Source organism: Mus pahari, chromosome 10 (genome assembly GCF_900095145.1).
Source record: "Mus pahari chromosome 10, PAHARI_EIJ_v1.1, whole genome shotgun sequence".
NCBI classification, from domain to species: Eukaryota; Metazoa; Chordata; class Mammalia; order Rodentia; family Muridae; genus Mus; species Mus pahari.
Genome location: NC_034599.1, coordinates 105,502,107 through 105,525,423, shown reverse-complemented (window position 1 = coordinate 105,525,423; position 23,317 = coordinate 105,502,107). Strand labels below are relative to the sequence as shown.

At 40.0% G+C, this 23,317-nt stretch overlaps 1 protein-coding gene across 46 annotated transcripts in view; it reads left to right on the top strand.

The window, feature by feature from the left end:
- Arpp21 (cAMP regulated phosphoprotein 21) overlaps positions 1-23,317 on the top strand; it is a 176,986-nt gene that overhangs the window by 54,292 nt on the left and 99,377 nt on the right. For 42 of the 46 annotated variants that reach the window (XM_029542940.1, XM_029542933.1, XM_029542922.1 and 39 more), the window contains exons 6-9: positions 3,692-3,836; positions 5,118-5,196; positions 5,861-5,920; positions 6,618-6,758. In XM_029542940.1, the coding sequence (XP_029398800.1) occupies positions 3,692-3,836; positions 5,118-5,196; positions 5,861-5,920; positions 6,618-6,758 (425 nt within the window). Of the gene's footprint in view, positions 1-52; positions 3,668-3,691; positions 3,837-5,117; positions 5,197-5,860; positions 5,921-6,617; positions 6,759-23,317 lie in introns of those variants that run through there. The other 4 variants (XM_029542961.1, XM_029542962.1, XM_029542960.1 and 1 more) reach the window with 2 other exon arrangements.

The window sequence follows — 23,317 nt, the reverse complement described above, 5'->3', positions numbered from 1 at the left end:
GCACAACTAGTTTCAATGTATATCACAGGATATTGCATTTGTTTTTTTCCAGACTCTCTGAAAACTGCAAATGGAAAGGAACTCAAAAGAATTTAGATTAAAACTTAAGATAAAAAAATAAAATAAAATAAAATCCAGTAAGCACAGTAGTGCTGGATGTCCACCAAGGCTCTCTCTTGATAAGGCTGAACCAAATACAACCCAAGCATCCTGTCTTTATGGAGACAGCTTACCTCTCAGCTCCCCAAATGAACTTGCCTATAAATAAAACACCACTGTTGGCTCCTAGGAGATGTAAGAAGTAGTGTCTAAGCATCCTGAACTGTGGCGAAATGCTGGAATGGGCTTCCGGAGAGGTTACTTTGTTGTTGTTGTTTTGTTTTGTTTTGTTTTGTTTTGACTACTGCAAAAATGGTCCAGGAAAGCATCTGACCAGGTGGCGAATTTGATATTAGCCAGCCGCTACACATCTCCACCTTTATCTTTGATTCTCAAAACTTAAAATTCCAAGGCCCTTCACAACCTCTTTGTTACTCTCTTTTTCTTTTTTCTTTTCTTTTTAACTCTTATGTTTATCTGCTTATGGAAAACATAGTCTTGATGCTGAAATTTGGCTTATTTTTCTCAGAGGTCAAAGGCAGCCAAGACAAAAGGCAAATGATCCGTCTGAGCCCAGAGGAAGGGAAATTGATTACAAAATCAATAATTTTTGTTTGGATTTCTTCGGCTTCTCTTTTATCCTCCCATCTATCTTTCTGCTTTAATTGAAACCCCCTAAATTCTCCTTACAGACTCAGAGAACACAGAGAGCGCTTTCTTTAAAAAGAACCAAAAAAAAAAAAAAAAAATTCCTTATAGATTTTTGTCCTACGAGTGTTTTCTTTGCTAGTCTCATTTTCTTCACATGTCATTCATGTGGAGAGGCACAGACAAGCTCTCATTTGGTAGCCATTACTATGTATCATAGACAGCCCCTACCCCCTTTTTTTAAAACTTGGGCTCTGAGAAACATGTGGCTTTCCTTCAGCATTTTATGTGTGCTTCTATTTTTTTAACGGAGATGGGAAAGGTGGAATGATGTGAATCCCATGCCTTGTACTGTCAATATGGATGGGTAGCTTGTGATGTACAGCATCTGACTTGTGGGAAACCCTGTACAGTGCCAGGCTCCGGGAGAAGTAAGGACCCAGTTGTCCCTCACTCCTAATGCCAAGCAGGGGAGGCCAGCCTCTGTAGATTCGGTCTTTGTCTCTTTTGACAAGGTACCCGAGTCTTGGTAAGAGTCGTCTGTATCATAGCACCCATTTCAGAGGCAGGTCTAGTGGTACCTCCACACAGTGGGTGCAAACGGTGCTTTGTTCCTGCTGGTTCTGAACCCAGAAAACAGGATTCATGTTGGAGCAGAGAATTAGGCCCCTCAAGCTTTCTGTGGACTAGCCAAAGAGTGGTGGGAATAGGGGGTTGGCAGAAAAACCAACAGACACATATATAAGCAAGTCACCCGATCTTAAGAATTTATACGCAATGCCTTTACTAGATAACACTGAACACTTAGAAAACGTGTGGACTGACTCCCAGAGAAGTATACAGTACATGGAATGTATCACTTCCCCCATGTTTGTATATTCACAGTATTTGGGAAACTGCCTTCATTTCCTGTGGGAAAGCTTTCTTGTTCCCCCTGTTACTTGATCTCAGACCCACACCTGATGGTTCAGTCTGTCTTTGAGTAAAGGAAGTGTGTTTTTTTTTTCTAATGTTATAATATTTACTGACCAGTGTGTTACTGCAACTTGAATCATTCTTTTATTGTTGTTGGGTATAAACTTATCCTGTACCAATGTATTTATTAACACTTGTATTTTAATATTGAGCGTATCAATAAAAATATTTAAAAATAACAGATTGTTTTTTACCAATTCTACAGCACTTTTTGTGTATTCTTTCTACACCATATTGTATATTTATGTGTAGAAATATATTTTTTTGAACCTGAGTATAGTATTTGTCAACACACAGCAGCAATTTGTACATTCGGCAACAGTGGATGTCTTTGGCTTCCGTTTTTGTATATAGGATTTATTGCCAACGTGATGACTTTTTTAGATTCCAACTTAGAGAGGGTTGGATGGTTCTTACAGTTTTGAAGAAGAAATGGAACCATTGTCTCATGACCCACGTGCCTCTATGATGCCCTGGCTGTTCCTCAGACACCACCTCAGCTGGAAATGTCCTAGAGATGTCCTGAGACAGTAAAAGCAAACTCCACCCCCTAGCTCCTCCTTGAACCCTCACTGACTGCAACAGTTCTATGTCCCTAATCACCTGAAGAATGACTACAGTAGAATTCCAATCTGATTTGCATATCTTGTATATGTCCACCCTCCCCCATCAAATAACCTCCCAGGAGTTGGAAAACCCAACTTAGTTAAGAATTTATGAATGACAGCATGTTTTATCTCATCTTCCATATCATGGAAGTTGGAGATCTTTTTGGTTTTGTTTTGGTTTGGTTTTTTTTTTTTTTTTTTTTTTTTTTTGGTTTGGTTTGTTTTCTCTCACCACCATGGCAACTGCCCTTCAGCTATAATTTCTAATGGGGGTCCCTCCTCATTGGAAACATGATCTAACCCCTGCCCAACAGTCCCTGAAGCAGTGAGTGTTATTGAGTGGTCTCTCATATACCACATACACAAAGCCAGACGCAACTTCCTTAAGCCATCGGCATACACTTTGCAGAAACTAAAAAAATCCAAACAAACCATCATGTGGTGCATTCTGCTCCAAAGAAGCAAATGTGCAATCAAACTAATGGCTACCGCATATCAATCAATATAAGCAGATCAGTTTCCAGGAAAAAAAAAAAAAAAGAATGATTAGCAATGTAGATGTAGTTCAGCACCGTGCTCTGTATCAAGAAGCAGCACAGGAGAATCTGTTTGGGGAAAAATAAACTACACTTACCCCAACATAGACTTATAGATAACTTATGAAAACACAGCAGGACTCACCACACATTCCGAAAGGCTATGCCTTTTTGTGACTCTGATTTATAACTAAATATTAATGACATTCGTAAAGCAGCCCTACGACCCCAGATCTCAGATCTCCACATTGCAGGGTTCAAGACCCTATGTGTGGGGCCTCCTTCTTGGCCTGGTTCCAGGGTAGGATCTCTACTGTCAATGGGCTGTTGGGTACTTCCTTTCTCTTGGTTCTAACTGTATTTCTGACTCCTGGAACAGACTCCTGTTTGTCTGTGTGCACATTTCTCCTTATAAGGAGCTCTAGAAGAGAATTGGAGAAGCCTTTTTTAGACGTGGCAGTGGCTCCAATATGAGCAGATTAAAGGATCCTCCCTTCACACACTACACATTTAAAAATAAGCCTGTAGGGGAAAATAAGAGTTGTGATCTACAGGAGTTTAGCTTGATTAAAGTTAATATTCATGAGGCAAAGTTTAATACTAGCTATGTCTTCTGACCTCCCATTGACTTCTGGATTTCAGTTCACTGTAAAGGGCAAGTATTCTTTTTTTTCCTGACAGGCTTAATTTTTTTTTAACCACTTAAGAATTAGGAATCCATACCAACCTCTCATTTTTCAACACTGCATGACCTCTGTGCAAAACGGAAGCCAGGCAGGGATGATTTCTTCTGGCCCTAAATTATTATATTTTTTTCCCCAACAGGAATCAATTCACTTACAGCTTTCCAGTTTCCCCAGCCTGCAAGAGGAGGATAAATCTAGGAAGGATGATTCTGAGAGAGAAAAAGAAAAGGATAAGAACAGAGAGAAACTCTCTGAGAGACCCAAGATCAGAATGTTATCAAAAGGTGAATCTGAGAAACATTTCCTTACCTTGCTTATCACGGACACGCACATAGCCAGGAGACATTGCAAACCCACACCAATGTTTACAGCCCAGGGCACTCTGCACCAAATTTTCCAAGTGGCCCCGTATGTGTAAGAGAGAGAAAAAAAATAGCGACCTTGACTCTCTTTTTGTTCCTGCACCCTTATTTGTATAGCTAGAGAGGTTATTTTTAGAATCACTTATTTCTTTGAGTTCCCATTTGAATCTCCTGTTCTCAGTGACAAGCTGGGGAGAAAGAGGGAATTGAAATCGGTTCTTGCATTCAGGTTCACTGACAACTGACTTGGATTGGTGAACAATGGTGATACACAGCTTTCTATTTTTGCTCTCACCCTTATCTTAAAAGACAGGCAGCAAGGGCCTTAGCACCTCCTCGTAATAAGCCACACAAGGTGGAGGTCAGTAGAAGCCCTGCCACCGAGGGCTTCGTTCGGTCTCTGCCTCTGCTGCATGTTGTTTCATTTGAAAACAAAAATCACATTTCTATTTGGGAAAGAGCCATGCCTCCTAAAATCTACAGGCCTACAGTCCGTAATTTTAGATTGTGTATGTACCTCTAATTGCACAAAGTAGAAAGGAGCCAAGCTGGAATGGAGTTAGGCTGGGGACCACATTGGGAATCCAAGCAGCCTAGGGATGGGAGCCCCTCTTTATGTTCTATAAACATATTCCTGCTTGGAACAGTTCTGTCTGGATGAAACCCTCAAGCTTGAGGTGTGTAAGAGGAAAGAGCGTACCATTTCTAAAATGGCTGTATAAACCTGAATTCATCCAGGACCAGGAGATCAGAAAGACTCGAGAACATCTATCTCGGTTTATACTGATTAATATTTACGTAGTTTTATAATAGAACCTTCAATTTTTAAAAACTGTTCTGTTTTAATTTTTAAAAAAAGAAAAGGGTTGTCATGGGATCACAAGCTCTTGAGGTCTCTGTGGGTTGGATGTAACTGTCATGTGGAGGCAGTACCCCACTGGTTTTCTGCATAGAACTCACTCTACCACCAGCAGCAAGCTCACTTCCCCTCCTCTGACACCAGGGTCTTCCCACGGTCAAGGTCTCAACCCTCAAGTCTTATTTCTGATGTTATGATCCCTGCTCGCAAGTATTTTCTCCCTGGCACCTTCCTTTGAAGTTGACCTGAGCTGGAAGGAAACCAGAACATTTTCAATCCCCGCCCTGCCCTGTAGTCCCATCATCCTTCTGGGCAACTAAACTCCCTCCTGCTCTTTGTTTCAGATTGCAGCCAAGAATATACAGATTCTACAGGCATAGACTTACATGAGTTCCTAATTAACACGCTGAAGAATAATTCCAGGTAAACTTAAATGATGAAACAAGCTTTTTTGCTGGTGTTGCGGGAGGTGGGGTGTCAGAAAGAATATTACAAAATGATTATGATTAATCAGAATACTTTTGAGAACTCAAGTGCTAAAAACAGATGGCTTCCTTGGTGTCTCTCCTGAACTTGCTCTTCTCTGTTGATAGTTTGTATCTCCTTGTGGATGGCTAGCCCTAATAGTTACATAGTTGCTGGCTGTATAAGTTAGTGTACCAAGTTTGCTTTGCTAACCCCAGGGGCATATTGAAGTAAAAAGGAGAGAATGAAATGATGTTTATTACATCAGACCATGGTGCCTGGGAGCAAGCACATAGTCATGTGTACTCAGGACTCCAGCTTGGCTTCTTTCCAGTTTCTTTCAACTTTAAGTCTTTGTTGGTTGTATTTTTTTCATTCAAAAATTTACATGTCGTGATCAGCATTCAAATGGCGACATTTAACACTACCAAATACTTAACAAGTGAGAGGAAAATGAAACTTCTGAGTTCAAAGTCGTGGCATACAAACCAAGGAGTCAACATAGTCCGAAGATGAATTAGAGTTAGGTCCGCTCTGTTTCCCCATTGAGTTTGATAAATTGTATTTGCTCTTTGAAAACTGAAAGTACATGAAACTTTTCCTTTGAACATTTATTTTACAGGGACAGGATGATACTCTTGAAAATGGAGCAGGAAATGATTGATTTCATTGCTGACAGCAAGTATGTTCAATGGCAATGCTAGCTAATTCGGTGACATGTCTTAGCTCGGTGTCTGAGTTAATGACTCATTCCACAGAGAGCTGTAGATAAATAAAATGTCAGCTCACATGATTCTTGGTATGTTCAATGAAGAAGTCACTGGATTTTGGAGTGGTCATTGCTTAGATCATGTGTGATCTTGCTGTTAAATTTCTGGCAAAATAGCCATAAACAGGGGGCTTGTTTAGCCCCCACTAACTTGCATGGAGGAGCTGTAACAAGAAGGGGCTCTTCTCGTTTTTATTATAGTTTTTTAATTGGCTCCAGCTGGTTGCAGTCAGTTATGCCTAGAAATAATTGTGCTGTGTTTGGTGTAAACTGGGTAATGACACATGTCCAGATAGATATCTGCAATCTCTATTATGTCGTGGAGCCTGTCCCCTGACTGCCTCTGTTGATAAGGTATTCTGAACTAACCCAGAACACTTTGCAACAGACAAAATGAACATGCGGCTGAGAAACAGCAATGCCTACTGCAGCTCGATCAATAAATCTATGATAGTAGAGATTTGTCTGCGTGAGAAGACATCAGGTGGTGTCGAAATGAAAGATGCCAAGTGTTTCTGGATAAAAGGAGATAGTGACGTGTGAATCCCTGTAAAATATACTACTGGCATGAAATGAAGATGCTGATTTTACTTCTGTAACTGTGTTCCAGTAACCACTATAAAAAGTTCCCCCAGATGTCATCCTATCAAAGGATGCTGGTCCATCGGGTGGCAGCGTACTTTGGATTGGACCACAACGTGGATCAAACTGGAAAATCTGTCATCATTAACAAGACCAGCAGCACCAGGATGTAAGTCCCAACGTAGTGTCTGTTTGGTGTTTTTTGGTTTGTTTGTTTGTTTGTTTTCTGTCAGAGACTGGTTTATAAGAGCACACTATTCATTGCAAAGTATATGACATTAAATATGTGCAGCAATGGTTGTCTTTCTGGCCTAATAGCAGTGGGGTATCAGGGATCCATATAAGACCAAATGAGATCTAGGGAAATTTGTAAACCCCAGGCAGGAGAATGAACTCGTTTTTGTTTGTTTGTTTGTTTGTTTGTTTTTACAAGCTCATAGTTCTATTCTTTCTTTTAGCATTTCTTGAGATCACACAAAAGATGGTGGGGGAACTTCACTTCAAAATAGCATTCAGATAAAAAACAACAGGCATTGATTGGTCTGGGAGTGTAGCTCAGTGGTAGAGAACATGGATGGCACACACAAAGTTTATTAGATTCCCAGTGCAACAAATGGGCAAAACCCAAGCAAGCAAGCAAGCAAGCAAGCAAGCAAGCAAGCAAGCAAGCAAGCAAGCAAACTCCTTCTGCAGAGGCAGGCATGATAGCATATCCCTGTGCTCCCAGTACTCTGGAGACAGAGCCAGGAGGATCAGGAGTTGAAAAATAGTCCTATATACATGCTAGGATTCTGTTAAAAAGAAGGGGAGGGGAGATGAAGGGAGGGTGGAGCAGGAGGGGCTGGGTTAGGGGAGGAAGAATAGGTCAAGGATAGGGTTTATAAAGCTTTTAAAGGCTTACACACAGAGACATTTGTCCTCCCCCCTTTTGATGTGGGGGAGACGTGTGTTTTGGGGAAAGCTCAGAACGGGGTACAGAAACCTTGCTTCTCAGCCCTGGCACACTGCCTGGGCACTCCAGCCTGCTGCAGTCCTGATTTGCCATCTTGGTTTCTTCACCTGGGAGACAGAGGTCTGAGCTTGCCAAATATCTAAGTTTTAGTCCTAAGAAAACAACACTTGTTTTTTTCTCAAGATAATCACTGTCTTTCATCTTCAAATCTTTTTTTCTCTCCGCACTGAGTCAGAGTCATCAAGACTGTCCTCCTAGGGGACTTCATTTGCCTTGGCACCTGTAATTGTCTGCTTTGAACCCCCATGCAGTACCTTTCTTTCTTTTTTCTTTTTTTTTTTTTTATAGTTTTTTTTAATTTAAAAACTTTCTTTTTTTACTTATTTTATTAGATATTTTCTTCATTTACATTTAAAATGCTGTCCCGAATGTCCCCTATACCCTCCCCCCACCCTGCTCCCCTGCCCACCCACTCCCACTTCTTGGCCCTGGCATTCCCCTGTGTGGGGCATATAAAGTTTGCAAGACCAAGGGGCCTCTCTTCCCAACAATGGCTGACTAGCCCATCTTCTGCTATATATGCAGCTAGAGACACGAGCTCTGTGTTCTATCTTATAGATGACTGTGGACTCCACTTCTATATTTGCCAGGCATTGGCATAGCCTCACAGAGATAGCTATATCAGTGTCCTTTCAAATAGAGCTTAAGCCACTTCTTTAGCAAAAGGTGTGGCACCCTCAAAAACTATAAATCATCATTTAAAAAAATAATAACGTTCTTTCCTTTGGGACTTTCAGTGATTACGTGGTCTTTGTGTCAGACAATTGGTGCAGGTACTTTCCTAGTGAATGGAGCTCTCCTGATTAAATAAAGCAGGCTTTCTTTTCTGATCACTGAAGGTTACAGCAAGTGAGGTGGCCTCGGGCTCTTTATCTCCTGGGAGATCAGCCTGAGCTCAGCAGAGGCACCGAGACAGATAGGGGGAGGAGCACCCAGTAAGAAACCTAGACCGAGAGTAGCTATTATCTCAGGGACACTGTAGTGCTTCATTTTTTTTTCCCTCCCGAGTTTGAAATTGCTTATATATCTGTAGAACAGTTTGAAGTGGATAATGTTTAAGAGCTCTTGAAGCTTCAGAATTATTGGGTCCCGCGGTTGTATTCTTCTGTGCTGGCAAAACACAGCTCAAAATTTAGTGGCTTTCCACTCGATCTGATTGTTGACACTGCCGCCTCCTGTCTTGACCGTCATGGAAGTTAAAGGTCACTCTTCTTTAATCCGAGACATTTTTGTTCTCCCTCGAACACATCCAGCTGGTGTTGGTGTGTTATTATTTATTATTTTTACACGCCAGTCTAGTTTTTCTTGTGGCTTGAAGGTGCCCTACAGCAGAGAAAGATGCCCTGAGAACAAAGCAGGGAAGGAATTGACTTCCGTTTTTAATTGGCTCTTTGTGTTGCACTCTGAGGACTTGTGGAATGTGGGTCTGTGCATAGATAGTGCCGATTAAGCCTGATAGCTTTACAACTCGGTAGAGAGCGGACTTGTTAACAGTTACAATAGTTTTACAGTCTCACATTTGCGATATGAGTCCATGTTTATCCCTTAGTTGGTGGCGATATGATGTCTCTGTGAATACTCATGATAGAAGTTTTTAGCCTTGTCTGTGAAGCTACATTTTACACTGTGGTGGCTCCGTTTAAAGTAAATTTTAACTTAGCTAAATTTACATACAATTTGAATTTTCAAATTCAGTTTCTTTATCTGGTTAGTAACATTTCGACTGCTTACAGGGTCGGAGCATATTAGAACACGCCTGGGATTCTAGAAGCTTCTGAACTCTCCCCTAGATTCTTGTGTTCTCTTCAGATTCTCCAGCACCACAGTAGAATGAGATCTGGCTTTAAGGTTTTCGTTATCTGACTAACAGAAGTCCCATCGCCAAGCCTCTTCCCCTCCAGAGGAGCACAAACTTTGGTCATTTTTAGAAAGTTTTAGTGCATACATGTGGCATATCTGTCTGTGTGATCTCCAGGAATGCAGGTGTCCATAGGGATCAGAAAGAAGTGCATCAAATCTCACTAGATCTAGACTTGCAGGCAGTTGTGAGCTGCCCAGTGTAAATTTTGGGGAGCTGAACCTGGAAGCACTGCAAAAGTAGCAAGTATTGTCAACTGCTAAGCCATCTTGTCAGCCCCCACCCCGAGGCTTTCCATTTTCCTGAGCATTGTTAAACAGACTGCATATGTTTACACTCAGGAGAGTATACAGTGGGCACAAGCACGGGCAGACAGTACTCCCATGAAGGTAGTGACCGCTTTGGTGCCAGCACCAAATCCAATCTGACCACCCTCATCTTCTCTACCACCCTTTATCATCCTTCAGCTGGACATGCCTTACCCCATGGTAAGCGGTGGACTTTCTAGGCATTAGCTGGAGCATGAAGCCCTCTTTTTCCATTCCAACCACCATGTTGCTCACCCTCTGTCATTTAAACGACTTTTGGGGGCGGGGCGCAAATATGCCAGTGGTAGAATTTGAGAGTAAACTGCTACCTCTCTGAAAAAGGAGCAAGACGGATGAAATAAAGGCTCTTTCAAAGAGTAGCCTATTTCAGTTTTCAAGACGTGGATCATGTTAGCAGTGCAAGCAAAGACTGTTGTTCCATGAGAATGTATGGATGTTATAGCTGCTTGCTGCTAGGGTGTTTGGATTTGAAGGTAAAAATAGACCATTAAGATCTAGGTGCCTTGAAGGTTTCAAATACCATTTACGTTGGGGGTGGGGGAGGGAATCTGTATTCTCTGTGAATGTGAAGGGTGCCTCACCGGAGCAATTGATAATCAAAGGGAACTAGGCTAATTTGTATATATTATTGGATTGAAATCTATTGACTCATAGGAGGAAGAGAGTGGGGATGAGAATTCTTCCCAGGGTCCTCTGTAAGTGATGTGTTTGAGGAGCACTTTTCCAATGTGTTCACAGTTCGGCACCTCCCATGCCAATCCTTGAAATATATGTATTTTAAATGTCATCATGGCTTAGGAGAACAGGTCCAGAATATGAACTCTTTGGATGGAGTGTGGAAATAAGCTATAAAACTGAGGGAGAAAACACAGTTTTATATGTTGGCATGTTGTTTGTTTTTCTTCAGTGAGTTCTCATCATCCTATAAGGTGTGCGGATAGATGTACATACAAGAATTATCATCACTGATAGCAGCTACAACTCAGTGTCATCAGCTTCCTTCTGCCATGCTTTTTCTGGATGAGAACGGTTTAAGTTATTTTAAATGGGTACTAGAGTCTGTTAAGTGTTTCACAGAAAGAAAATAGTTCTATATGAAATTTAGACTGCTTGAGTCATAAGGGACAATCCCTGTGAGCCACGTAAAAGTATGACTGACCCCTGTGTGCTCTTCTCTGTCATAGCCTCAGTTATCACCCATTAGCTCTCCCATGATGGAGAGGATTGATCTCCAGGATATAATTCTGAATGATACCATCTCTTACTGAGAATCATGGCACTTACTATGTGTGCATTACAACCTATACTTTAGTTCTTGGTTTATGTATATTATCACATCTAATCCTACAAAGAGAATTTCAGTTTAGGGGCCTTCTCTATAGAGAAGAAATAATTACCAGGACTCAGTTCTAAACCAATGTGCATATTTCTCTGGTTTATTGAAAATGAGAGGAATGTTGAAGTGATGGTTTCATCCCCAAGATGGAATGGCTGCATCCGATATGGATTTCTGTAGCATTTAGTTTTGTCTACACCACTTTGAGCTCCCAACAAGTCCTAGGCATATAGGCACACAACTAGTCAGAAGTTATCTTGGATCCATGAGTGGAAAACACACACACACACACACACACACACACACACACATACACACACACACATGCACGCGCGTGCATGTGCCAGTTAATCTTAAAATGCCATGGCTAACTCAATGACTAGGCACTCCTAAACCTTGCCCTGCTACTTCAGGCCAGTGGCCTCTTACAGGAAAACTCACATGGCTGGCTGGCTCTATCTCCCGAGTTCTCCTAATTCTCCCTGTGTTCTACCCATGAAACTCTCAGTGTCCCACTTCATGCTCAGCCATTGGCTGCTGGCATCTTTATTGGTAGATTAAAAATCAACTGCAGACAAGGACCTTCAGCATCTGGACACACAGATTGAAAGCATTAGCACCAATCTCCAACAGATTTCAACTGTTTAATTCCTTTGTTGTCTGATAAGAAATTATTGAGATTATGGAACTGTTGTTTTAAAGGTATTTTGAAGATTTACTTACTCATATAAGTAAACACCAGAATCTTTCTATAGTTTTATAGTCCTTGCTGTATACTTCTGGCTTGTCACTTCCAGCATGTATGGCTTGTTGAAAGAGAGCATCCATGAGTCTTATTTATCAATAATATTAGTGTAGAAGATGAATCTACTCATTATGCTCTTATACAGCCACTGCTGTCAGTCGCTCTAGATTCCCATCCCACACACAGCACCCTCAGCTCCACAGGGAATAAGGAAACACAATGGTGAGCTTTGGAGCAAAGCCATTAGAAGTTTTGCATCAATGCTCTCAATACTTTGGGGATTCCCAGAGAATGTGTGACTTTGTAGCAGGGAGGTTGTATTCTTGATGCCCCGTTGCAGTGAACAAAGTTGAGGATAGCTCATACTCAAATAATTACAGGGAAGAGAGGATTCATCTGTCGGGTCTAAACAGATGTATGCTAATATTCTGCATTTATTGAGCAGTTACAAAGAGCTGGTCTTTCTGTAGAGATGGTGGTTTCCACTTCTTATAGCCAGATAACAAAAGACTCTTGTAAAAGTCACACCAGTGCCTGGGCTGGAGGGGAAAGTTGCTGAGAGGGAAAGGAAGAGTCACAAGTTCTTGTGGGAGATATCGGAGATGGTGATGCTGTCTGAGTAAACCTATGCCCATTAGAGAATGAGTAGAGCCATCTGAGCCTGTAGTGTTGCAGGTTTTCTAGGCCTCAGAACTAACCAAGGTAGAAGAGGTAAGACTGTGTGACCAACTGTGTCCAGGCACACCTTCTGGTTTATCACCTGGGTCGTAATGGCTAGTGCGGAATTCCTCGCCTTTGACTTGAAACGGCAACTTCAGTGCCCGAGGAGGAGGAGCCCTATGTCTTTGCAGCTGTTGTTACTGTTGTTTATTTTCCCATATTCCATTAGCTTCATTGCCTGTCTCTCTGAATTTTGACAGCAACAGGATTTATTCTCAAGCACTTTGGATTTCCCACTATTGGACTTCTGGTTGACCATCAGGCTGGGTAGTACCACCCACTGAAAATCTACAAGGCAGACACTAGGGTCTATGTTACTTGCATACCACAGAAGGTCTTTATCATCTTTTCATTCTTTATAATGTCCCTTGAGATGGAACCCAGAGTCTCCTTTTTGATAGGTTAGAGCTCTACTAGCGAGCTAATGCCCACACCTCCAGTCTCTTTCTTTCTTTGTAATGCTGTTATCTTCATCTTCAGACAAGGTCTCCCTGTGCAGCCCAGGCTGGCCTTGCATATGTAAGCTGCTGCCTCTGCTTCCCATGTTGCTGGGATCATAAACAGGAGACTCCACCCCAGACCATTGTTACCATTTGGACTTTTCGACAGGAAACTAAAACTATGAACATTTCCGTTTCATGGTTTCATTAAAAATGTTAATTTTTTCTTTATTACAAGTGTATGCCTGCTTCATTAGAAGTTCTGTGCTTTTTTTTTTTTTAATTTTGTCTCTCTGACCTCCATTTTCTCTCTTTCAATTACTTTCCTACATTCAGCAAAAAGATGTACATTGTTCTTTTTATGGAGGCCTTTTTTTTTCTATTTTTTATCTCCTCCTTTTTCCATCCCAGACAAAGGCTGTAAATCTGGCGTTTCCCATTTGAAGATGTGAAACCATCAACTTCCACTTGCCTTTCCCACAAACAGTGTGATTACCACGCATGTACACCTGGATACCTTTGCATATGGCAGATCAACTTTTAACTTGTCTCAGATAATTTTCATGTTAAAAGGTTGTCATCTCTTCACAATTTCTATTTCATCTTTCATATCCACCCACTCTCTTTGCCTCAAATTCCCTACCTTTCAGAGTACAGAGCAAAGCATAGCAGTAGCAAATGTTGTGGAGGATAGTGTTTTCACTCTCTGCCAACTGTGGGACAGGGGGAGAGAGCGAAAGGTTACTTTAACTATTGGGAGGATTTCTATGAGCTTGAGGCCAGCCTGGGCTACATAGTGAGTTTCAGATCTGCCTGCATACAAGAAGTTGAAACTAGCCTGGGCTGCAGACTGAGCCTCTCAATAGCAAAACAAAGCAACACAAACAAAAAGAGAGTTAAATGCCCTTGGATTCAACTCCATGATTCTTGAGGCATGTGGCCCTTGGCACCAGCCTGGAGGGATGTGTATGTGGAGCAATCGATCTAGAAAATCCAGTTAACTGAAGTGTTTGTCAGTAAAACAAGAACAAAGAAGTCTCTTTTACCTGGAGAAAGTCTCTCTAGAAAGTGCCACACATGCGATTGAAGGACCTTTGCTAAGAAGCCCTGAAGAGACAGATCTTCATTGTACTAACCATAGAAGGCCAGGCCTTCCATTACCTCAAGGCACAGACCCAGGACCGAGAGGCTGGGCCCAGGTGAAAGAGCGAGCACATGCTCTCCAGAACACCTGAAGCACCAACGTTTAACTTGGGGATTCTTGGGTATCTACAATGGGGAGTTTCATATCCTACAGGGGACTGTGTTTTCACTGAAGCAAAACAAAGCAAGCAGACACAGGCTTCCTCCCCTGCACAGCATTCTTGTCCTTGGTTTAGGACTGTAAGGGACACGGTAGCACATTAACATCATGCTAGATCCATGCTTACTGGAGAGCTCTGTAGAAGGCCAAACATCCATCTAAGTGCAACTAAGTGTGGTTGGCTGGCACCCTGTCACTTCTCAACATGGTGACTCTCCTGTTAGCTTTTCATAAGGTCCATGCTACCGATCATCTGACTAGAACCAAGAGGCTTGTGCACTGAAGACACTCCACTTCTTACTCTTTATCTGGTTGACAAGCATACAGTATGATTTAGATACTTAACAATAAAATTAGTGCCATCAACATACTCATCTCTCTAAACACTTACCCTTTCTTTGGGAAGACACCTAGGTCCTTCATCGTCTCTTAAGCTTAAACTCGGGGCTATTTGTGACCATGGTCAAACTCTCTGCCATTGCCCCCAAACATTATATTGTCTTCCTTTTTCCTCTGAGAATATAGACTCTGTACATGAAAGAAGGGGATTAAAATAAGTTTATAGTGTTCCTTTTTCCGATTGTATGATACAATTTGCCATTTGATTTTGGAAACAAAGCAAGCAAACACCTTGTGTACAGATCAAATCTGCTTCATTGTTTGAAGGGGCCTTGTTCATGGCACATTGATGCATCTGGGGATTTTATTTATTTTTCTATCCAGCTATCTATTTGTTTGTTTATTTATTTGGTTGTTTATTCATTTGGCACTCAGCATGGTAGGGTGTCAATCAAGCCTGTCCATCTCATAGGAGAGAAACCAAAGCCCAAGTCTATCTTATGTGCTCAGGTCACAGATGACCAAAGCCAAGGCCAGGAGCTTGTGCCTCTCAACCCTTGACCCTGACCTTTCAAATGCCATGGGAAAAAGAATTTCCACCCATAAAATCAATGATGTCAAGTTGTTAGGGAATTGAGAGGGTAACTAAGCAGTCTTCATTCACTGCTACCCACTGGCTCGGTGGCAAAATCATAATTTGCATTTGATTATTTTGAAAACTGCGCAAAGGGGTTTGGAGACAGCCCAGTTGGTAAAGTGCTCACGCTGCAAGCATGAGTTCCTGAGTTTGATTCCCAGGATGCACATAAAGAAGCTAGGCTTGGTGATGCATGCTTGCAATGCCAGCCCTGGGGAGAGTGGGGAAGGAGGCTTCCTGGGGCTTGCTGGCCAGTCAGCCTGTCCAAATTGGATAATATCAGGCCTGTGAGAACTCTGTATTAGATAAAACAAAACAAAGAAACCAAGAGGGATCATGTCCAGACACATGGTACCTCAAGTCAGTCTCCGATCTTCAAACACACATGCAAACGTACTCCCCCGATCCGCACACTTACACACGCACACATGCACACCACACTTGAGCATACACACACACACACACACACACACACACACACACAGTGCTTAAACAGCAAAATAAAGAATGTTAACACTAAAGTAGATGGTAAAACTATGAATTGTATTAGCACACTTATTAGTGAAGTAAAACCTGACTCCATGACCTTGAAGTATGTTCAGCAAAGAAATACTTCTCAAGTATTCAGCACTGTGGGTCTCATGCTTTGAGAATCAAACTTCTTAGCCATTTTCTGTTCACTGTGTGGGAAATCTGCTTCATTATCGTTGAATGTGTAGGTGTGTGTGCAGGCACACTCACAATGTGCAAATCCAAGACTGTACGTGCATGTCATTTAATGCAGAATGCATATTATGTATTCAGGACAGTCATAGAAAGGCTACTATACAAACAACACTGCATAGAATGTTGGCCCAAGTATATAATAGCTCTTTTAGGAAGCACCAGTGCTCTGGCTTGAGTCTCTAGGTGCAGAGAAGTTCGCTGCAGACCAAAGGAGTAGGCTCAGTACTGAGAGCACCCTCCACCCCGACCCCAGCCTGCTGCATCCAGACTCACTTGCAGCATTGACAGCTGTGTGTTTGGCTGACTTGGGGGACACTTGCAGATCTGGACTTTACTATATGCTGTCAGATATATTGTCGTCTACCAACAGAAATGAGCTCATACACAATACCTTTAATCCCACACCCTGACTTTTCCTCACTGCAGCCTCTTCCAGCTCTTCCAGCTCCCACAGTGAACACAGAGGAGCATAACTCCAGCTTCCCAACCTCCCCTCCCCTCCCTGCCCCCTCCATAAAACCAGAAAAGGAGAAACGCATTGCATTTCTTTACATGTACAAAAAGCAAGCAGGCAACAAATGGCAGTTCTTCATCAACCGATTCACAGTAGCAATTCTTTATTAGTGGAAATGCAATATTTACCTATGAGTTTTAATGAGCTATTTCACACAAACATTATAACTAATAAACAAAAAAAACTTTCATTCCTCAAAACACCAATTATTTTTCACAGTTTCAAAGGCAGAATTATTTTCATAAACATCTGACTGGCCCATTTGGACACTCATGAATCAAACATTATTTAAATACTATGACACAAATTAGATCTATCATACTTAAGATTATCTCTAACCCTGATGAGAATGTTGTTTAAATATTTCTTGGTGTGCCATGGACTGATGGGATGTCTCAGTGAGTACTGACACTTGCCACCAGGCCTGACAACCTGAGTTCAGTCACTAGGACACACATAATGAGGGAGAGAAAAAATTCCTACAAGTTACCCTATGGCCTATACACAAATGTACATACACACACATACACACATGATAAATAAAATCTAATAAAACTTAAAGTATAATTTATTGGCATACCTACTAACCTTGCTTATTCAGAAAATATAAACTGTATAATAAGATTTTTTTTATTATTATAAACCTCACAAGTTCTGGGCAAAGCACTTCAGAATTGCTAGGATTGCTTACATCCATTCAGTCCTTCTGTGAATGTTAGAGTACACATTATATTTTTTCACTCTATACAACAAAGCAAATGAACCAGACTCCTCCTTTATAGAAGTTGTATAAACCTTTAATAATAATAATAATAATAATAACACAGTCAATAAGGTGCAGGACTGAAAAGACAAAGAAACAGTATGTTAAGCTTGTTTCTCAATGTTTTGTATGTTAAACAGCATTTTAATATTAACAATATTCTATAGTAAATATAGCTTCTGATAATTTCTTCTGCAGTCATTGATTCATATCCTGAAATACACTGCGATTTCCAATAGGGAATAGAAGTTAGAGTCATTGGATATATTACTCTAACAATGTTTTAAAAATTATTAATTCTTTGGGACTTTCATGCCGATTAGTTTTATGTCAACTTGACACAAGCTAAAGCTGTCTGAGACAGAGAACCTCAGGTGAGAAGATGTCTCCATGAGATCAGCCTGTAAGGACAAGCTATAGGACATTTTCTTAATTAGTGACTGACATGGGAGGGTCCAGTCCATTGTAGGTGGTGCTATCCCTGGCCTGGTGGTCCCACATTTGTTAAGAAAGCAGGTTGTGCAAGCCATGAGGAGCAAGCCAGTAAGCAGCACTCTTCCATGGCCACTGCATCAGCTCCTGCCTCCAGGCTCCTGTTCTGCTTGAGTTTCTATTCCAACTTCCTTCAATGAGGACCAGTGATGTGGAAATATAAAGCAAATAAACCCTTTCCTCCTAAATTGCTTTTGGTTATGGTGTTTCATCAAAGCAATAAAAATCCTAGCTAGGACAAATTTCATACAAAGTAATTTGATCATATTCACACCATATCTCTCCCTTTGCTGCCCCCTGATTCTTTATGTAAGACCGATGTAGATAAGGTACAATTGGGGTCTAAGCATCTTGTAAGTTTATTATCATTGAGAAAAAGTTTAGAATTAAAAAAAAATCCATGAATTAATATAATAGAACTGAACAAAAATTGTCTAATTAATGAAGTGTTGGAAGAAAAGACATGGAAAAATCCCATGCAGAGGGGTGTGTCTTCTGTCTGTGTGGAAGCTGCTGAGGGAGGAAGCATGAACAGATCATATCATACGTGTGGGTGGAAACCACGTGATTGGTCCACAGGTTTGCTTAAAGAGACACCACTGAGGTTTTATGAAATACAAAAAAATCTCAAGTAACCTTTAGCTTATCCCAATTGTGAACCAACATTGTGATCCAAAACCTGACAATTAGTCTGAATAGCAGCCATCTTTGCAGGCTCTTTGGAACTTATGGGATCGACATGGAGAAATGTCTGTATAGTTTCATGAACTTAGCCATGCATTGCACATTGTCTTTACATCCAAAACTAGAACTAGACAATTTTCCAAACATGTTGCATGGGAAATCATTCATTGGTCATTTTTGAAGGGCTTTTACTTTCTGTATTGTAGGTATTATTTTTCATTTGTACAAAACCTTGATTTATACATAAATTTAAAAAAATGATACCAGTGCTCTGAAGATCAGTGATCTAATTGTATCCTCGTGTTTTGCAGTGTTGAAATTCCATGCTCAATACAGTTCATGAATAACTAGCCACACAAACTGAGAATACCATATTGGGCCTTAACTGTATGAGATTTATTTCCCCTTTTAAATGTTTCATTGTATCCTTACTCCCTTAAGTCTTTTTCTCAATTGTCATTGTTTTGTCTTCTTTATAGCACACACACACACACACACACACACACACATATGCACACACACATACAGAGAGAGAGAGAGAGAGAGAGAGAGAGAGAGAGAGAGAGAGAAAGAGAGAGAGTATCTTCTTGTGATTGTTATCATTTGGTCATTACCATGTTGTCATTGGTAAAATGTCTGATCATACAAATCAAAAATAACATTCTAGTAAACACAAGAATTTTACAGGATGAGGTGAGATTTTATAAATTAGAATGTCCTAGTGTAAGAAATCTGACTTGTACAAAGAGTAAAATTTAATCTTTCATTTCCAAAACCTTGCAGTATAATAGAAGGATTAAGAAGTAATTTGACAAAAAACATCTAAATCTCCAATTACCAGATTATTAAATAATACATTCAATGAAAGAGTATCTTGTAAATATTCAAAACATAAGAATAATTGTCTATAATCCAATGATTTGGTATGAGTCATTATTAAGTTGCTAAATTGTTTTGCTATCCAACTGAGATAATAACTTTCATTATTTTGTTGCTATAAAATCATATGTGATTATTATAACACAAGTCTAAGAAAGGTTAGAAGTAAGGCTGCCTGGCAGCTCACCATCCATAGGTAAGATTTCTGCTAACATTATTCCTGTGACCACGTGTTAGAGTTTGAACAAAAACATAGTCAACTTGTATTAGTGTTTTTATACAGAGCCTTTACCTGCTAGTCAGTGTTATTGGATATTATTTTAAAGAACTCCAAGTCACAGTAACATATCTCAAGCTCCTTATACATGCACAAGAGAGCTTCATTCTTCCACTGTTACGAAATGGAATTTGGTGTTACTTTATGGTCTTTTTCTTTGGATTCATTCTTAGACCTAGGATCACATTATAAAGGCACATTGGCAGGTTTATCTATATAGGTCAGGGGTTGTTGTTGTTGTTGTTGTTGTTGTTGTTGTTGTTGTTGCTTTGGTTTGGTTTGATTTTGCCAAGAAAAAAAGCACCAATGTAAAAGAATCTTTCAGGCTCAGATTTGAGTATTCTGCTAAGTGTCATTTGTGATAGTCCACAGTTAAGAGGAACCAAAGTATCATGTCAGCCTGCATGTCTCTGTTAACTCTTAATTGCACTAAAGGAACTCAGAAGAAAATGGCTAACAAGGTGGTTTGATCTATAAAACACTCCTTACACACTCATGAGAAACTTACTTTGAATTTTCAATTAAACCAAATAAAAAGATGGGTACAATGCCACAGAACTATAGTCTCAGTTTTGGGGAGCAGGAGACTGGAGGGACCCTGGAGTCTGATGGCCAGTGACCAAATCAGCAGCTCCAGGCACACAGAGAAATGGTGTCACAGAGTATAAGGAGGGGAGCAATTGAGGAAGATACCCAGTGTAAAACTCTGGCCTTCAAAACTGTATGCAGTGGGATGTGTACCTCCCACACATGCACAGATGTGGACATGTATATACCTGTACAATTTATATATACATACAAAAGAAAGAAATTGATTTTGTAAAAACATCCCAAATTCTAAACACAAATTTGCAAGATCCTAATAACAAAAGGTGTAAAAAGTGGTAAAATGCTTTAGTCTGTGTATGACTAGAGTGTGCTCTCCAAGTTGTCTCCTGACCTCCATATAGGCAATGTCGCACCCATGTACATACACAAAGTAAATAGCAAATAAATGCTATATATATATATATATATATATATAAAAGAAGAAAAGTTATTTTGCAAAAACATGCAAAATTACACACACACATATAGATAGACAGATATAGATACAGATATAGATATAGATACCCACTTTTTCTCTTAGCACATAACATATAATATCATTTAAAAGAAGACCAAGTAGAATCAAATGACAGACTGATAAGGGAAATGGTGACACATACCTGTACAATAAGGATAAAGAGCTTTTGTTTTCTTTTTCGGAGACCCATTGGTTAGAACATTTTACTTGAAATGTTCGCGGTACTCTGAAGTCTAAATTTTTGACAGTTGAAATCCTTCACTGTTTGCACCACTGTCCAGCTGTTTTCCAGCTGCTTATTGAGATCACTTTGTCTTCAGTCTACATGACTTGCACTAAGGCCTCTCTGTTACCCCCCCCCCCACCGACTGTCACCCCACCCCCACCTCCACCATTGAGAGTTCAATTCTTCCTTTCAGTGAAAGGAGGAAGAGATTCAGCTGATCTATTTGGAAGCTGAGTAACAAGTTTGATCTTTGGAAGATGAGCGACAACTTTGGCCTTAAGAACCTAACAGCAAGGCTAAACTGTTAAAAAAAATACTAAAAGAGAAGTGAAATTAAAATAACAGGAATAATGAATGTTCACTCATTCTGAGCTTCTGAGGAAAAATTTCTTTGTACTAAGACTGGAATTGACTGAGTAGAAGAGAGGTTTCATTGCAGTCACCAGCCACCCTGTTTTCCATGAGTTCCATCCATAGGAGGAACAATGTAAAATAAACTTAAATCATCTTTTTTTATTTCCCGAAGAGGCCAAGATACTGGCTGGAGATGCAAGCATACTCACCATACAGGAGCAGTGTGTGCCAACTGGCAGCAGTGGGGCTGCTGTATGTGCTATAGATTTTTTTACCTGAAGATGAGGAAGCTTTTACCCATCTAAAACAAGCATTGATTTTATTTCCTACATGTTGTGGTAATGATATATAGAAAGCTAGACATGATACCTCATGAAACAAATTCTAAAAATATAAAAATAAAAATAAATGTGACAAATTAGGTTGGTATGACACATGTCCATGAGGTACACAGTGAAGACCACGTATCAACATTTCATAAACACATGGCTCTTTGTAGCTTTGAAAACCGTTTGTGAAATTCATTTCTGTGTTCATGGATTACAAGTAATTGATTACCATTTGAAGTACTCTTCCTAAATGAATTACTTCGGTGTCATTCACCATATGGCTCAGAAATAATACTAGTTTGGTGTTTAATTAGTTGTAAAAGTGATTTTTAATAGCTGGGATACAATGGCCCTTTGTCAGTAGTTTTTAACTCATGAATAGTTCTCCATAAAGCCATCCTGCAGAGGAAAAATCTTATTACAATTGCTTGATTCTTTTTTTTTTAAAGATTTATTTATTTATTATATGTAAGTACACTGTAGCTGTCCTCAAACGCCCCAGAAGAGGGAGTCAGATCTCATTAAGGATGGTTGTGAGCCACCATATGGTTGCTGGGATTTGAACTCTGCACCTTTGGAAGAACAGTCAGGTGCTCTTACCCGCTGAGCCATCTCACCAGCCCTGCTTGATTCTTTTTAAACAAACCTCAAAGATACTTTATGAGCATTCAAAATATTTTTCAAGAAACCTAAAAGAACTGATTTTCTTCTTAATTTTGAAAATACAGTAAAAGAATATACTTGCAAATCAGTCACTGAGAATTTATTTTATATAATTTATATCAAAGTATGAATCATTCTTAATATTTATGTTATGAAAAACAATATTCCTTCTAATTAAGTTTCATCATGCTAACAAAGTATTTTTCATATATGCACACATATATATGACATATGTTACTATAGATAACAAACTTTGAAGAAATGGATTTCAGAAGGAACATTGAAAAAGAACTTTATCACACTTTACACCAAGGTGTTCCAAAATCAGGATGAGGAGAATTAAGATTCCTTCTCTAGCCTAGATCTCTCAGTCTTTTGTAAAAAGATTATAATGATTAATAAGCATAAATCCAGTGTTCAATGGCCACTCTCTTTTCAATTCAAATTTATGCTCCAACTGACCAAACTCTCTGATGTCCTGTTTTATAATTACAGACATTATGACCTCATATCGGATTGAGCAACTCTCAGTCAGTCCCTGAGCTATAATGATTTGTACAGGCTAAATTGTCACTCATCCATACATTGATCCATCCATCCATCCATTCAGCTAAGTGTTTTGCTGGCACCAGGTTTAGATATGGGCACTAAGACTGGAGCTCTATGATGAAACAGTGTGCCTACCAGCTAGCAGTTTGAGTCATCACTCAAATACATTTTTTTGTCTTAAAAGAAGAAATTAGAATAAACAAATTCACCTTGGGCTCATGCCTCAAAATGCCCATGTTCTTGAGCCCTCTTCCTTGTGTGTGAACATCTGCAGACTGTTAAAAACAAATGCAGAAAGATATCTGTAAACTTAGGCAAATTATTCCATTTATTAGGGCTTAACAGACGAGTGTGTGAGGATATCAAAAAAGACTAATTAGCATTGATATGATGTAATTAACATTGATGTAATCAACATCTTTATTTAAATCGGCATCCTCCGTTCAGTTGCTATGCAAAGAAAGGAAGAAAGAAAGAAAGAAAGAAA